Source organism: Coturnix japonica, chromosome 3, assembly GCF_001577835.2.
Source record: "Coturnix japonica isolate 7356 chromosome 3, Coturnix japonica 2.1, whole genome shotgun sequence".
Lineage (NCBI taxonomy): Eukaryota > Metazoa > Chordata > Aves > Galliformes > Phasianidae > Coturnix > Coturnix japonica.
In genome coordinates this window covers 10264327-10279338 of record NC_029518.1, presented here as the reverse complement: position 1 = coordinate 10279338, position 15012 = coordinate 10264327, and the positions used below count along the sequence as shown (strand labels likewise).

The 15012-nt window shown below is 44.9% G+C and overlaps 2 protein-coding genes across 4 annotated transcripts in view; one reads left to right on the top strand and one right to left on the bottom strand.

Annotated features, from left to right (window-relative positions):
• The window catches only part of FBXO11 (F-box protein 11), a 60698-nt gene extending 54413 nt beyond the window's left edge, over positions 1-6285 (top strand). For all 3 annotated transcript variants that reach the window (XM_015856901.1, XM_015856900.2, XM_015856899.2), the window contains exons 12-23: positions 197-414; positions 706-791; positions 873-967; positions 1399-1521; positions 1619-1704; positions 1937-2013; positions 2153-2296; positions 3009-3119; positions 3858-3965; positions 4211-4319; positions 4680-4778; positions 4854-6285. In XM_015856901.1, coding sequence (XP_015712387.1) covers positions 197-414; positions 706-791; positions 873-967; positions 1399-1521; positions 1619-1704; positions 1937-2013; positions 2153-2296; positions 3009-3119; positions 3858-3965; positions 4211-4319; positions 4680-4778; positions 4854-4983 — 1386 coding nt within the window. In that variant the 3' untranslated portion in view covers positions 4984-6285. The remainder of the gene's footprint in view (positions 1-196; positions 415-705; positions 792-872; positions 968-1398; positions 1522-1618; positions 1705-1936; positions 2014-2152; positions 2297-3008; positions 3120-3857; positions 3966-4210; positions 4320-4679; positions 4779-4853) is intronic.
• On the bottom strand, positions 6252-15001 carry MSH6 (mutS homolog 6). The gene is made up of 10 exons (XM_015856898.2): positions 14750-15001; positions 14131-14333; positions 12452-12615; positions 9442-11986; positions 8931-9196; positions 8274-8391; positions 7905-7994; positions 7133-7287; positions 6780-6979; positions 6252-6414 (listed from the first exon to the last, which is right to left on the bottom strand). Exons 1-10 carry the CDS (start codon positions 14941-14943, stop codon positions 6333-6335), a joined length of 4017 nt encoding a protein of 1338 aa, XP_015712384.1. The 5' UTR covers positions 14944-15001; the 3' UTR covers positions 6252-6332.
• Between the last annotated feature and the right edge of the window lie 11 nt (positions 15002-15012).

Here is a 15012-nt window from a genome sequence, read left to right as displayed (position 1 = left end):
TGTTGGAGTAGGTGGATCATAAAAACAAGTGACATAAGCTGTTCTAATTACCCAAATAAGTACTGATACTTTGCCAGTTCAGGTGCTGTTCCCTCTTAAAATAACAGCAATGTTGGGAAGGGGAGGAATATTGGAACATTGAGCCTTCACTTTACAAAGGCATTGACAGGAAACCTTGTGTGCTCTGTGTCTTAAGGGTTACTTTGAAAGCTGCAACATCCACAGGAACAGGATAGCAGGTTTTGAAGTGAAAGCATACGCCAATCCAACAGTGGTTCGGTGTGAGATTCATCATGGCCAGACTGGGGGCATCTACGTCCATGAAAAAGGAAGAGGACAATTCATAGAGAACAAAATCTATGCAAACAACTTTGCAGGTGTTTGGATTACCTCAAACAGCGACCCAACAATAAGGTATTGATAATTTTCTGCCTGGCAGTGGAGCTTTGGTGGGAATGGGAATTGGGCAACTTTATTTCGTTTATGGTTGCTGAACTATAAATATTCCTGTATGTTTAATAATGAAATGGCTGCCTGTGTTTGGCTGTGCATGTACTTGAAGTGGGTATTTCTTGAAAAGCCACAAAACAAAGGTTCTGTTTCTGTTCTGTTTCAATTCTGAGTTCTGTGCAGTCTGTATATTCTGAGTTCTGTGTATTACTGTATAGTGCTGTACGAGCCCATAACAACTATTTTGCTTCTTAGGGGCAATGCAATTTTTAATGGGAATCAAGGTGGTGTTTATATCTTTGGTGATGGAAGAGGCCTTATTGAAGGAAACGACATTTACGGTAAGCTGCTTTTCTTACCGCATCTTGGATTCAGAGAACAGTGAGCATGGAAGTTGCATTGAGTGCCATTTCTGTTAACAGGTAATGCATTAGCAGGAATACAGATCAGAACCAACAGTTGTCCCATCGTTCGACACAACAAGATCCATGATGGTCAGCATGGTGGCATTTATGTGGTAAGCATTACCTGCAGGCAGGCAGGAAAACTTGCTTTCAGTTCCTAGAAGCTTATAGAAGGACGGTACTGTGTGTAAAGTGAGTGCTTGTGCTTACACCAACTGCATTTCTTTGGTTGTACAATAGGTTAGTTGTGTCAGGGTGAAGCTTGTATTGTAAAGTGAGGAATTAAGTGTAGTGCAAGGTCTCCTCTTGGTTAAACTGATGCAGCTGTAAGGTTACCTCAACCATTTTGCATTTTGGTGAAGAAAACGTTTTCATCTCTTCCTACCAAAACTTAGCAGGTATTCAGCTAATGCTGCACATGGAGAGTTTCATCTGTTTGTTCTACTGATCTAACTAAGGAGCCATGTGGGGGTGGTGGGTATAAGCAGCAAAAGGGTGTTAGCACTTACAAGATGTTCTTGACTCTTACACTTCTTGTATTCAGCATGAAAAAGGACAAGGTGTGATTGAAGAGAACGAAGTTTACAGCAATACTTTGGCTGGGGTCTGGGTGACAACGGGGAGCACTCCTGTCTTGAGGAGGAACAGAATACATAGTGGGAAACAGGTGAGTTTTACCAGCGTGCTGGGGGGGGGGACGGAGAAAGAGGAACAGTTTGTGTTTCATTACCTTCAAACTAATAACGACGTTTCTCACGTGCCAGGTTGGAGTTTATTTCTACGACAATGGACACGGCGTGTTAGAAGACAACGACATCTACAATCACATGTACTCAGGGGTTCAGATAAGGTAACGTGCGTTCTCATTCTTCTGCCTAAACAGGAGGAATGGTCTCTAATGTAGGCTGGTTATTGACCTCTGAGGCGTGTTGAAACTGAAATCTGTTTGCTGACTTGAAAATAGAATATTTTATTAAGGTTTCAACCAGTCTCATCTGTCAGATGTTTCTGTAGAGGCTCTGCCATAGTTTGGCCTTGAGTAACGGGAAACTGGGATAAATGATTTCTTTGCATTTCTCTAGAACTGGAAGCAACCCCAAAATCAGACGCAACAAGATCTGGGGAGGTCAGAATGGTGGTATTCTTGTTTATAACTCTGGTAGGTCTGTTTCATTTGTCCCCAATTGTTTCACTTCTGTCATATCATCTTTTCCCATTTTATATATATATATAAAATAACTATATATATTTAACTATAATATATATATATATATTTAACTATCTTTCCTACTCTCCAGGGCTTGGATTTATAGAAGACAATGAAATCTTTGATAACGCGATGGCTGGTGTATGGATTAAAACAGACAGCAATCCTACACTAAGAAGAAACAAAATCCATGATGGAAGAGATGGAGGCATCTGTATATTTAACGGAGGAAGAGGTAATTTTTCCCTTTCTGGCATATACCAAGTGTCCTGGATAATAGTTTAATTTCAGTTTAAGCAGTGTCCATTTTAAAGTACTCTTTAGAAATCCAGCTCTTGTCTTTTGAAGTATTAAAATAGCTGTAACAAACATACTTGGTGCTTTTTAGCTTTAATTACATCACTAATACTCAACTGTGGGAGGCAGAGGGGTAATTAATCTCATCTGAGACGACTGTGTTGATTACTGCTTACGTCAGTGCTCCTATCTCATCTGTGAGCTTTGCCATTTCACTGAAAGGCAGTGCTTAATTCAAGTTTCCCAGCCAACATCTTGCATATGAACTTTTTGGGTTTTGCCAGTCTGAAAGAGGAAGGGGAAAAACAAGAGGCGCTTTTAAAGGAATCGTTTTAAGGTATTCCTGTCCTGTGGTAACTAAAATGCAAGTTAAGCACCTGGGAGGTGCCCAAGGCCAGGCTGGGTGGGCCATGGGCAGCCTGAGCTGCTGGGGGCAGCGCTGCCTACAGCAGGGCTTGGGGTGGGTGGGCTTCAGGGTCCCTTCCAACCCAACCCATCCTGTGGTTCTGCAGTGACCTTAAACTTCACTCACTAACTTCAGTGCTATTGGTGGATATTCCTCAAATGGAAGGAATGAACATTTCACGGCATGGTTACAGGTGAGGAAATGTTAACAATCTGAAATCTCCCGTTTGCTGCTTCCGTGATAGGTCTTCTGGAAGAGAACGATATCTTCAGGAATGCCCAGGCTGGTGTTCTTATCAGCACCAACAGCCACCCCGTGCTAAGGAAAAATCGAATATTTGATGGCTTTGCTGCAGGTTTGTGTTGTTCAGATCAGATTTTGAAGTGTTAGAGCTTAGAGTGAGCTGTTCACCGAGCTAAATCTGTTTCTTTACCCCACGTTACTGAGGGTTTGTAACAAGCGAGTGGGAAAGCCTTCATTCTGTTACTGGAATGATTTTGGAATTGTAGCTAAAATACCTTTTATTGCTCATGCGTTGAGGATCAGCGCATAGTCTTCCTTCTCGTCCTTCTGTGAAATACTATTTATTTCACTGTTATATTAGAAGTATTGGATGAAGTTGTCTGGGAGGTATTTCTAGTTGATGCTGAGTTTTCTCCCATCTTTTTTTCCAGAAGAAGGAAGTTTTCTGAGGAGGCGGCTCTAAAGGTGTTGTTGCTGTGTGTAGTGGGAGGGAGGGGTAGGTTGCTGTCAAGAGCAGTGCAGGAGAAATGGCGTGGAAGATGTGGGTTAATGGTGAAGATGGGGATGATTTTTAGGTCCTCTTCTTGGAAATGTATTATAAAAAGATGTCTGAGGAAAGGTAAGGTGCACTGTTGGATTCAGTGAGGCTTTGAACCTCAGTTTATAGTGCTGCATTGCCCCCTTTCTAAGCACGTCAATGTACTTTTTCTCCTTGAACTTATGGATAAAAGAACAACCACAAAAACATACAGAAACCCTCACGGCTCCATGGGGAGGTGCAGCCGCACAGTGGCCAAGGACTGACTTCTCCCACTTCTCTTTTCTCTCCTCTGTTCCCAACCCACGGCAGGAATTGAAATAACAAATCACGCGACTGCAACATTAGAAGGCAATCAGATTTTCAACAACCGCTTCGGGGGTTTATTTCTCGCATCTGGTGTCAACGTCACGATGAAAGGTGAGCAGAGCCTTCGTTGGTTGTGTTTGGTCGCTTTGTGTTTTCATTGGGCGCTGGTTTGCCTTCGTATTGGACCCCTTCTTGTCAGCAGCCCTTCAGATGCAGAAGTGCCAGAACTCAAACACAGACATAGAACTAACTGTTCTGAATGCTTCTAGGCCTTAAAAGGCTGGGGGAGAAAAAACGATTTGGATGTCTTTGAGAAGTCACTGACTCTGTGTTTGTTTTCTCTTTCCCCCCAACAGATAACAAGATAATGAACAATCAAGATGCCATAGAAAAAGCTGTCAGTAGAGGCCAGTGTTTATATAAGATCTCCAGTTACACCAGCTATCCCATGCATGACTTCTACAGGTAACAGATTCCTTCTGGCCACCCCCAGCAGGGTTCCTCAGGCAAACCCCCTCCATCCTTTAGCAAGGCCCCAGGAGCTGTGCTGTCTGTAGCACACAGTTGTGATAGCAGAGATTGGGTCAGGTTCTATTGTGCTGAGGAGAACATATGGCTGCCACGACCCTGAGCCCTAAGGCAGCACACGGCACTGCTCCTTGTCCGAAACACGCAGCCCAGAGCACACGGGCGATGCCACTCAGAGCAAAGCTCTCCAGTGTTGTGCTCCTGTGCATGTCCCAAAGTGCTGCTCTGCCCCCACGCCATCCCCAGCCCCATCCCAGCCCCCGGGCTCTGCTTCATGCCCCGTGTGTTCCTCTACAGGTGTCACACCTGCAACACCACGGACCGCAACGCCATCTGTGTGAACTGCATTAAGAAGTGCCATCAAGGACACGACGTAGAATTCATCAGACACGATAGGTACGTTTCCTACCAGCACCCCAAGCTCTTTTGGTGATGCAAACAAGAGAACTAAAGAGCTCTCTTTCTTTGTAGATTTTTCTGTGACTGTGGTGCTGGAACACTGTCCAATCCCTGTACGCTTGCCGGAGAACCTACACATGATACAGATACACTATATGACTCTGCTCCACCTATAGAATCCAATACATTGCAGCACAACTGAATTCCTTTCAGCAAGAAAGTCCTGCCATTCTAATCTCGTAACTGTTCAGCCCTTTGCTTTGGAGGAAGTTAAACCTGCCCATTTCTCCAGAAAGAGACTGTGTTAAAGCGGCCGTGTGAGGTGTTGACACTATGGAGCTCAACCTACCAAAAAAGAAAGTGGCAATATGTTGACTCAGGATACCAGAACTGGGCGTTTTAGCATTACTGTGTAAACAGAGACTTTGAAGGGACAGAAGTGAAGAAAAAAAACCAACCAACCATAAGCTGCAATTTTGTACAGATACCAACTTGCGAAAGCTGGTGTTTTTACAAGTAGCATTGGAGCGCAGTCAATTTGCAGTAGTACTATTCTGTAGACAAGCAGCATTCTTTGTTGCTGCCTTTATGGACATGGGTACCAATTTGCTTTTGTAACATGGTAAAAAGAACAAAATGTGAGCGAGCACTTCTGCATTTCTTTTGATTTATTTGTTTTTTTGTTTTGTTTTTGTTGTTTTTTTTTTAACATTTATTCAAATTGAGAAATATGATTTTAATGCTTTAATCTCATGTAGTTCGTTTCTAATTTCCAGGAAAAAAAAAGAAAAAAAAAAAGAAAAAAAGAAAAGAAAAAGGAAAAAAAAAAATCTTATTGTACTTGAATGTGTCCTGTTTTGTTAGCACACCTAGACTTGCTGTAACTGTACTCATGTCCCAGTATGTACGTTCTTTCTATGAAAGAGAAAACACTAATCTTAAATTATATCCAGCAATTTTTCTGGTGTCCTCTGAAGTTAGAACCTCCCGCCCCGCCCCAGCAATAGCCTGAACTCGACCCACCCTAACAAGGAAAAGCGAGTGTTTTAATGAGACTTCCTAGACTCTAATGCACTATAAAACAGAGTACCCGTTTAACTGAGTTTTGTGAGTGAAATTTTACTATGTTTTAAAGTACACAGTAGAAAGTCTCCTCAAAACAGTCTTGTATTTTACTCTGTTCATAGTTTTTTTTGAACAGTCTGGACATTACTTTACATAACCTGCTGGAAATCGCAGCAATTTCCTGCTCTAATGAAGCTGAGACAAGTATATATACAGCCCTATACAGTTCCATAGCTTTTTTCCATTTATGTGTATTGGTGACAGTGGGTAATCAACAGCCTGAAAGTGTATGCATGTACCATAACATCTAGACTTAATATATTGTGGAGTACTCAATAACCATTATGTAGAGGGTAGGTAAGAATTAAAGGGTTTAATTTCCTAGGAAAGACAATGGAAAAATGGTCATTTTTAAAAAATAAAGTTTATTAGATCATAACGTTGTCTGCTCCAACCTTTTTGACAAACCTGAACAAAAACTCCAGCTCAGAGGTGACTGAGCATCAATCTCAGCTTCCCCACCCCATCCGCATCAGGACTTGCACCGTCCACCACCCGGCACAGAAACCTGAGGGAGGCAAAAAACATCACTGTCATTGAATGAAGGGGTAAGAGCCCCCGATGCACGTGCAGTGGTGTCACAGCTGCTGTCAGCCCATGTGTAAGGGCAGCACGGCGCTGTGGCCCTTGGGTTTGGCTCAGCTCCCACCCTGCCCCTCAGCAGCCACAGCAACCCAGCCTCAAACTATGGCATCCAATCTGCTGCCTTGCAGCCAGGCTGAACGTCCCCCTCCCCAGTGGGTGTATGGCACATTTAGTAATCACAAAAATGGGGTTTACTTCCATGCTTTGCTCTTGTAAAGAAAAGCAGCAACCCAATTGTGAAATGGCTGCCAAGTGAGCAACATCCAGAATAGAGAACAGAGGCCTCACCTGAATATCCTCAGTGACATGGTCTTTTTCTCAAACTCTTTTGCCTTTCTGTGCCCTTTCTGAATGACTTCCTCTGGGATGTCAGCAAGCCTCGCTGCATTGAAGCCGTAGCTTTTAGGACACGCTCCTTCAATGAATTTATACAGAAAGGTAATTGTTTCCTGGCTTGGATCTTCACTCTCATTTTCCACCATACAAGCCTAAAAAGGTTAAATGACCAGCAGTTAGTTTATATCACACAGGACAAACAGATGCACAAAAATACCTGCTCCCATCAGAGCTCTGGGACTGAGCTGCATTCACAGCACCAGCTCTGCCAGCCCAGAAAGAATCCCATCACAGCTGATACACACCATGTGTCCGAGCCGCACGGCTGCGCTGCCCGAGCAGTCCTCCACCAAGGAGTGGTAATGCGTGGAGAACAGCGTGCGACACCTGATGTTCTCAGCCAGTTCTCTGACCACTGCGCTCGCTATCGCTGTTCCATCAAACGTAGCCGTGCCTCGGCCTGGTGGAGCAATGGAAAACATGTCAGCCCCAAGAACCAAAAAGGTGCAGTCAACTCTGTCCCGTATCTACTTGCTACTGAAGGGGCCCCCCACCCCCCACAGGCATTGAGATGGATCAATAGAAGCAGAGCTGTTGTTCCTAAAGACTTAGAAATGTAATTCATTGATGTGCTGCAAACTAATACATAGCAAACCCTCTTCCATGCTGCAAGGGCAGGGAGGAGAGCAAGCAGCAGCACTGAGAGCCACCAGCAGGGCCAAGCGACTGCAGCATCTGCTCCCTAACAGCCACTGTCTCTTCTGTACTGCAAAGAAGACATTCCTGCTCTGAGACTTGCTGCTGGCACACTAAAGGTTTGCTGCAGGTGATCTAGCAAAGGCCAGCAGGAAAACTCAGCTGGAAATAAATAGGGTAATAGGGATTGGAGGATGGGAGGTAGCGTGCTGGTTCCCAGTGCACCCAAGGAATCCATGTTTTAGAGGGGGTGACGTGGGTAGCATCCAGTTACAAATCAGGGCACTGCACTACAGCTCCCTCTATGTATCCTGCTCTCATCTGCACAGCCCTACTGCCCAAATCAGGCAGTTCCCATCCGTTACAAAGCAGACTGATTACCAAGTTCATCCACGAGAACCAGGGAGTGCTCTGTTGCATGCTGCAGGATGCTGGAAGTCTCGCTTAATTCAACAAAGAAGGTACTTTCACCTTTAAGGAAGAGAAAAAATTAGCTGTGAAGGCGTTGAAGAACAGCTGAAAGCGTGTTTGATCTGCACTGGGCCTTAGTCAAACCAAAATGAAACTTGAAGCAAACTCATCATAAACATAAGGTGTTTTTTTTTCCCGGCATGAGAAGGGTGAGGGCTTAATTTGGCTGATGGGATGTGGACTGGTTAGGAACCAAACCCTGCTCATCCCTTTCCCATCTGTGTACAGATGTGCCAAGAATCCAAGTCCATGGCAGAACACTGGAGCTCACAAACTCACCTGCCATGATTCTGTCGGAGGCACCGAGCCGTGTAAATACTCTGTCGATGGGTGTGAGCCTGCAGACCTCAGCAGGCACGTAGCATCCCAGCTGAGCCATTATAACCAGGAGACCAGCCTGCAGAACAAACATTGCCACACGTGAATTTTCACTGTGTGCTCAGGGTTCTGGTTCCACACAGAGAACAAGGGAACAAAGCTAAGACTCGAGTACATAAAACTTCCCCTCTGTTTTAACAGCTCCAGGTTGTGGCATCGTTAATCCCTGACTAAACTACTCTGACAGCCTTGAAAACACAGCAAGCAGTGCTTAGAAGGCAAACTCCCTGCTGCTTCCCCAGTTGCCTCTTGTTCAACCCAAAGCATCTTTTGTCAGATGACACCAAGTCCTGGGTAAGGTCTCTTGAAAAAGACAAAGATGCTCTATTGCATTTTCCATCCCTCTCTCACAAGAGGAATAAAACTTACTCCCCAATAAAGTAAAGAAATAGCCAATCTACTTCCTAAACGTGAGCGTTTTCAACCAGAATTATAATTTGGCTGCAGTGTTATTATAGCAAACCCCTCAGATCACCACAAGGACCTTCATGAGCAGCTAAGTCACAGATCCCTTCACCAAAACACAGGCACTCTGGAATACTGTAGCTCGACAGTCACCTGTCTCATGAGTGTCGATTTGCCACCCATGTTTGGGCCAGTGACTAGCACACAGGAAGCTCCACCACCACCATCTTCATCCTTACTGCCTATCACGATGTCATTAGGAATAAAGTCATCCCCAAAGAAAGTTTTTGTAATGCAAGGATGGCGTGCGCTTTTCAGTTCCAGGAAGGGAGGAGAACCATCCGCAGGCAGTAGAATTACAGGTCGGCACAGCGGTCCATCGCCATCTTGACTGTAGTTAGCAAAGGACATCAAGACATCTACAAGATAAAAAGAAATCCCACAACAGGAATTATGAAAGAGGTTGGGAACAGCGAGACCCAGCACCCCACCTGCACTGCCATATTAATGCTGTTATCACAACCAGAGTTTTTAAACCATAAATGAAGGGCCGGCCACAGCCCTTTTTTTTCCCCCCTCTAATTTGGCTTAACATGGTCAGATTTCATCCTTTACTACACAGGAGTGATTTCACTTGAGGTAACAATTGCAAGGAGCCTCTTACCCAGCACAGCCATGCACTGTACGGCTGTCTGCCAGTCCTGGCTGTTCCTGTCAAAGTTATAAAACAAACGCCTCATGCAGTCCTTCAGAGCCGCATCTCTTCGCTCCTCAGCATTCATCAGCTCAGCCAGCATCTTCTCAATCTCCTTGGTCCAGTAACGTTTGTATCCCTTCCTGGAGGACTTCAACTCATATTCTTCAGGTAGTTTACGCAATGTGGCGGATTCTGGTATTTCCATTTGGTATCGATTTTTGCCTGTCCCCCAGTACAGCATGGATTTGACCCCAAGCAGTTTGCGTTGCTTATCAAGGTAAGTATGTAAATCCTCCTCAGCAGTTTTAATATCCTGTAGTGCTTTATCATAATCGGAGTCAAAACCTGCCTTTGGAGTGATCACTCCTGTCTTCCGAGCCTGGTTATGATCAAAAGCCGTGTCCCACCTTTTCAGCTCTGCGCTCAAGTCTGGGAAGCGGCCATCTGGATGTTTGGCTTTGCGGGTGACTAACTGCTTAAGGACTCGAGATTTGAAGTCACTGGCAACTTCTTCCATGGCATTGACAATTTCATTCATTACTTTAAACCCCTCCAACGCAGAAAAAAAGTCAGCAATTTTCTTTTTGCTGTATTTAATCTCTTCATAAAAGATGGCCCTGCTGTCAGGATGGTTCTGACTTTTAAGCGGCGATCCAATGCTGTGAATTTTGCTGAGCAGCCTTTCAAGGTCAGGAAGTTTCTTCAGGTGCTCACTAATTTCAGTCAGTTTCGCCGGCACAGCCAGAAGGTCCTCGACAGCATCTAAACGATCATTGATGGATGCGGGATTACAAAGCGGAGCACAAAGCCACTGCTTCAGGAGCCGCTTCCCAAACGGTGTACAGCAGGAATCAATCCTCTCCAACAAAGTGCCTTCCGTGCTTCCATTGGTTCCATTCTGCAGGACTTCCAGGTTCATCAGAGTGACTCCATCCAGCACCATGCGCCGGTCAGTTCTGGCAAAGGAATTACTGGAACTCGCCATTTTTGCGCTATCAGCATCCACAGGGACATACTTCTCAAAGTTTGCCAGCGACAGCAGCTCCTGGTCAATCAGACACTTCTTGAGATAGAAGACAATTCCCCCAAGAGCTGACAAAGCCAATTCACTGTCTTCGCCAGGAGTTAACCCCAGCGAGTCACTCTCTGAAGTCAGAGATTTGATTACAGAGGGCAGAACACACCCATTCTCAGGGTTTTGGTTCTCTTTGAAATACTCTTCCTCAAGAAGAACCTTTAGTGTTTTAGAAGCACTCCAGAACTGGGTGCCAGAGATCAGCCCCTCCTGAATGCAAGAAATGAGCGAGCTTTTCAGTATCTTCTGAGTGTCCACAGTCAGGTTTCCCTTCTCAAACAAGACCTGCACGGGAGTGTAATGCGCCACTAAAGTCCTAAACCTCGAGCAGTGCCGGTCATCTGAGAACTGGCCAACATAAAACTTCCCAACTGATGTGTCAACAAAACAGACACCATAAACACGCTGTCCAGAGGAGTCTTCTTTTTCCTTAACACACAGAAGGTATTTGCTGTGGTTCTCTGAAGGATCACAGTCTATAATGCTGTAAGTCTGAGTCCCTTTGGTAAGGATTCTGCAGATTTCCCGGCGTACAACCCTGTCAAACCTGGTTGGGTGGGCCGTTGCCTTGCAGCGTGCTTCCATCATTTCAGGAGTTTCTGTTTGCTCGACACGAGCTATCTTGTAGCCCTTCTGAACCAGAATAGCAGAGAATCTGCCAAACGCAGTCTCTGGAAAGCCAGAATGAGCCCACGAGCCTTTCATAAAAATCAGGCCCAGCTCATTCACACCAATGACTGCATCCATGTGATACAATTCATAGAATTTTCCAACTTTGTAGCAAATCACCGCATCAAAGTTTTGACTTTTCAGCTGCCACCACCTCCGCATTCCAGGCGTACATTTGTTCAAGTAGTCCTCAGGTACGTACAAAGTACATGGGTCATAATCAGGGTCATTCTGTCGCCTCCTGTGTGCGTCTTTCTTTTTCCCTTCCTGCAACCACTCAAGCTTTTCATGCTCCCATGCTGCAAAGCCACTCGTGCCTCCACTGCAAGCATTTGCCTGAGACTCAAAATTTTCAGGTGCTGCAAATGACGTCAGCTTAGACTTGGCTTCTAATGAAACCGGTGCTACTCTTTTGGGTGCTTCAGAATGTTCATTTTCTAAGCTACTCCTTTTAGAAGGCTTGCTAACATTTCCTCTCTTCCGTTTAGAAGGGATTTTTATGGGACTTTCTTCAATGCTCTCTGCATCTGTCTCAGCGTCAGTAGCTTCATTTTCATCCACTCCACTACTGGCTTCCTCGCTGCTTGCTGCTTCTTTCACATCAGGCTTGAACTCTACATCAGAACCATCACGATCACTGTCCGAATCCAGCACTTTTCTTCTTTTGGCTTTTATGGCCCTTTCGCTGTTTGGTACTCGCTTATTGCCCTTCACATCCTCCTCACTATTGCTGTCATCACTGTCGCCTGAAGCACTTCCACTCATTTGCTGAAAGAGAAATTATTTAACCTATTAAAAGTTCTGCCCAACAAAGTAAAATATCGTAGCTTCAAGAAGAAGCACACAAATGCAGTAGCTACAATACTTCAAGCAAAAGACTAGACAGTCACGGCCTCACAGCAGTTTAACTTCACAGAATATTCTTGACTGGGAAATAAACTGCCACCTATAATATATACATGTTAGAGAATTTAAGAAACTTCTCTGAGGTCAGGAAACAGTGAAGACACATTAGACTTATTTTTCTTACTAGAAAAGGTATAAGATCAGCATATGATCTAACGGCACAGAGACAATACAAAATGGAATAAGCATACATTGTATGCACCGCCAAGGAGCAGACAAGCAATGATTACTGTACCACAGAGTTGGAGGACACTCCATGCTCAGCTCCAAGAGACAGCTTCTAAGTTCTAGCTCTATTTCTGAAAACGACAGCAAGAAATATTTTACCTCCGTTTCCTCCTCAGTGTCTGAAGGTTCATTGCACACAGCCAGCTCAAGCCGCTTGGTTTTCTCTTTGCTCATCGCATTATCTGCCAGCTCCATTGCTTTCTTAATTTCAGGCTTTGTGCTGTAAAACATTCCTCCCTTCAGCACCTCTCTGTCTGATGAGCCTGCAAAACAGCCATCTGTCAGAAACCAAGTTGGTCCAGCATTTAGCCAGCTAGAGCTTGTCTTTCCTTTTAACTGTATTCAAGCAATTAGATAAGATTAAATTATTAATTATACCACATATAGTATGTACACTTTTAATACCAAGAATATGTATTTTCCCTCCTCTCGCATCCCCATAGCAATGTAGCTCCTCTTTCCTTGTAGAAGGCAACTACCTGAAAACAAAGACAAAAAGCAAAGGCAACCAACCTACAGAGTGGTTTCTAGAAAGGATCCCCAGAGAAGTTGGGATTCACCTTAATGCTATGCTGAATGAATGAATCGTGTATACATAACATACCATATACTCATCTTGAGGACAGAGAAGATTATGCCTCAGAAGGGGAAGGATGGTTCCTTTTTCTGCTTTTATCTGTCTGCATGAAGCAGCAGGTTCTGCCTGAACACATCTTTACACTTGTTGACTTGCAGGTCACTTGGAAAGCTGCTATTAGCTCAAACTTTAGCTCCAAGTTAACCATAGGCCAAAGGTAGCTTATTTACGGGCTCTCAGCACCCAAGTATGAAGCTTCAAGGAGCTACTTATACCACTTAAACACAACATATCAACAACAAACTAGATCTTCATCTTAGCTCTGCAAATGCAGTGAGGCAATCTAAAAATACTTTGCATTTAACAATGACAGACAGTTGCAGGAGCAAATCTCATCATACAATTTAACTGCATACTCATGTGCAACATCTTCATTTTCACTTATCTATTTATACATAAATCACTTGATTTCTCACATACCCAACTGTTAAAAGCCTGGCTTTGTGGTGTTTACACTTATTCAGTTGTAAGCAATATTTTTTTTTCTCTTAACCAATGATTTCAACACTTCATTTTTAAAAGTGCTTTTCGCCTTCATTTAAATGCAAAGTATTCAATATTCATACTTGGTTCTGAATTAGACACCTTTCTTGCAGTGTGCTTAAACATCCTGCACTTCTCTCATTTTAATGCAATTATTATGGTAAGTAGCTCAATTCTTCTAACCCACATCTGCTTCTAAAAATACTGTACGTTGTTTTAAAAATGCATCTGATTATTTGAGAATGCTTTCAGGAAAGATGCATATGAACCACGGGCCCATTCACCTACACTAGGCTGTACTAACGCTGGAGTAACATCACCCTTTTAAAACTCATTTTGGCTTAAGTGCAATACCCTTATGATGGAACTCCTGGATTTTCTTTATACACAAGCGGAAAATAAAAGAAAAACTTTATAACATAAGCAAGCTTTCATTGTAGCCCAACAAACAAGAGAGCTCAAGGTTTTAAAGCCACAAACACCCCAAAACCCACAAGAACTTACTTTCTCTAACAGTAGGAAGTATAAAACATGCATTCACTCTCAACACTGGTCTTGGTTTTGCTGCTCATTTCCTATGGAGAACACCATACTCTAGATTCTGAACCAAAAGCACTGGCATCTGTTTCAAAGCAAGCAATTTACCGATATCTCCTACCTTTGTATGGCCTCAGGTACTTGATGCTGACCCAGCCCCTCGTGGGACTGACATCAAAGAACTGCACGTGGATGCGAGCAGAGTTCCCTTTCCCTCTGACAGTGGTTTCCTCCGTGGGGTGGTTGTAGACGAGGCACGGCCACCAGGGATATCCTTCCAACTTGGCCCACACCAAGTCCCCGGGAGAATAAACAGAAGAGACACTGCACAGACAAGAGACGTAGGGATTAACGAGCGTTCTCCTCACAGAGGAAGGCATGCAGTGCAGCAAGCGGCGTGCCTGAGGAAGGGCCTGGGAAGCTGCTGGGAGCTGTGACCTAGTTCAGACCTTCGGATATTTCTAACTGCGCCCACATCCCCCCTCAGCCTTATTTGTGTGCTTCGCTCCCCCAGACTCCGCCGGGCACCACTCTGCACTCCTTCCCCGATCCACCCGACGTCTCTTATATTTCTTAAGAGTGGAGGAGCGCGTAACCAGCTGCTAGTTAATATTAGATCCCGGGCTATGCACCGGACACGGCCACGCTACACAGCTACACAGCCACCCGCCTCTCTCAGGAGAACAGGGGATCGCTCAGCCCTCCAGCCCCCTGCAGGCCCAAGGCCCCGCACCGCTTACCCGCTACCCGCGGCGGCCGCTCCATCCGCTTTGCCATTCTCCTTGCTACGCCCCGCAGGCCTGACGTTGGTCTCAGTGCCATTCTGCTCCTTAGCAGTGCGGCAGCGGCTCTCCCTGCCGGCGGGCGGAGGGGTGTGGACGGCCCGCTTCTGGGCCTTGGGGAAGAAGCGGAGCAGGGAGCTCTGACGAGACATGGCCGCGGCGGGAAACAACACCCGCCACCGGAGCGCGCCAAAACAGCGCGCGATTCCCGCCCCCCGCGA

What these genes read in the sequence shown, in the direction of transcription:
- MSH6 (XM_015856898.2), bottom strand. Translation starts at nt 14,943, where the DNA reads ATGTCTCGTCAGAGCTCCCTGCTCCGCTTCTTCCCCAAGGCCCAGAAG. An exon ending in GCGGCCGCCGCGGGTAGCGG is followed by an intron (nt 14,334 to 14,749) that starts GTAAGCGGTGCG and finishes TTGTCTGTGCAG; the next exon opens with TGTCTCTTCTGTTTATTCTC. An exon ending in GTACCTGAGGCCATACAAAG is followed by an intron (nt 12,616 to 14,130) that starts GTAGGAGATATC and finishes GCTGTTTTGCAG; the next exon opens with GCTCATCAGACAGAGAGGTG.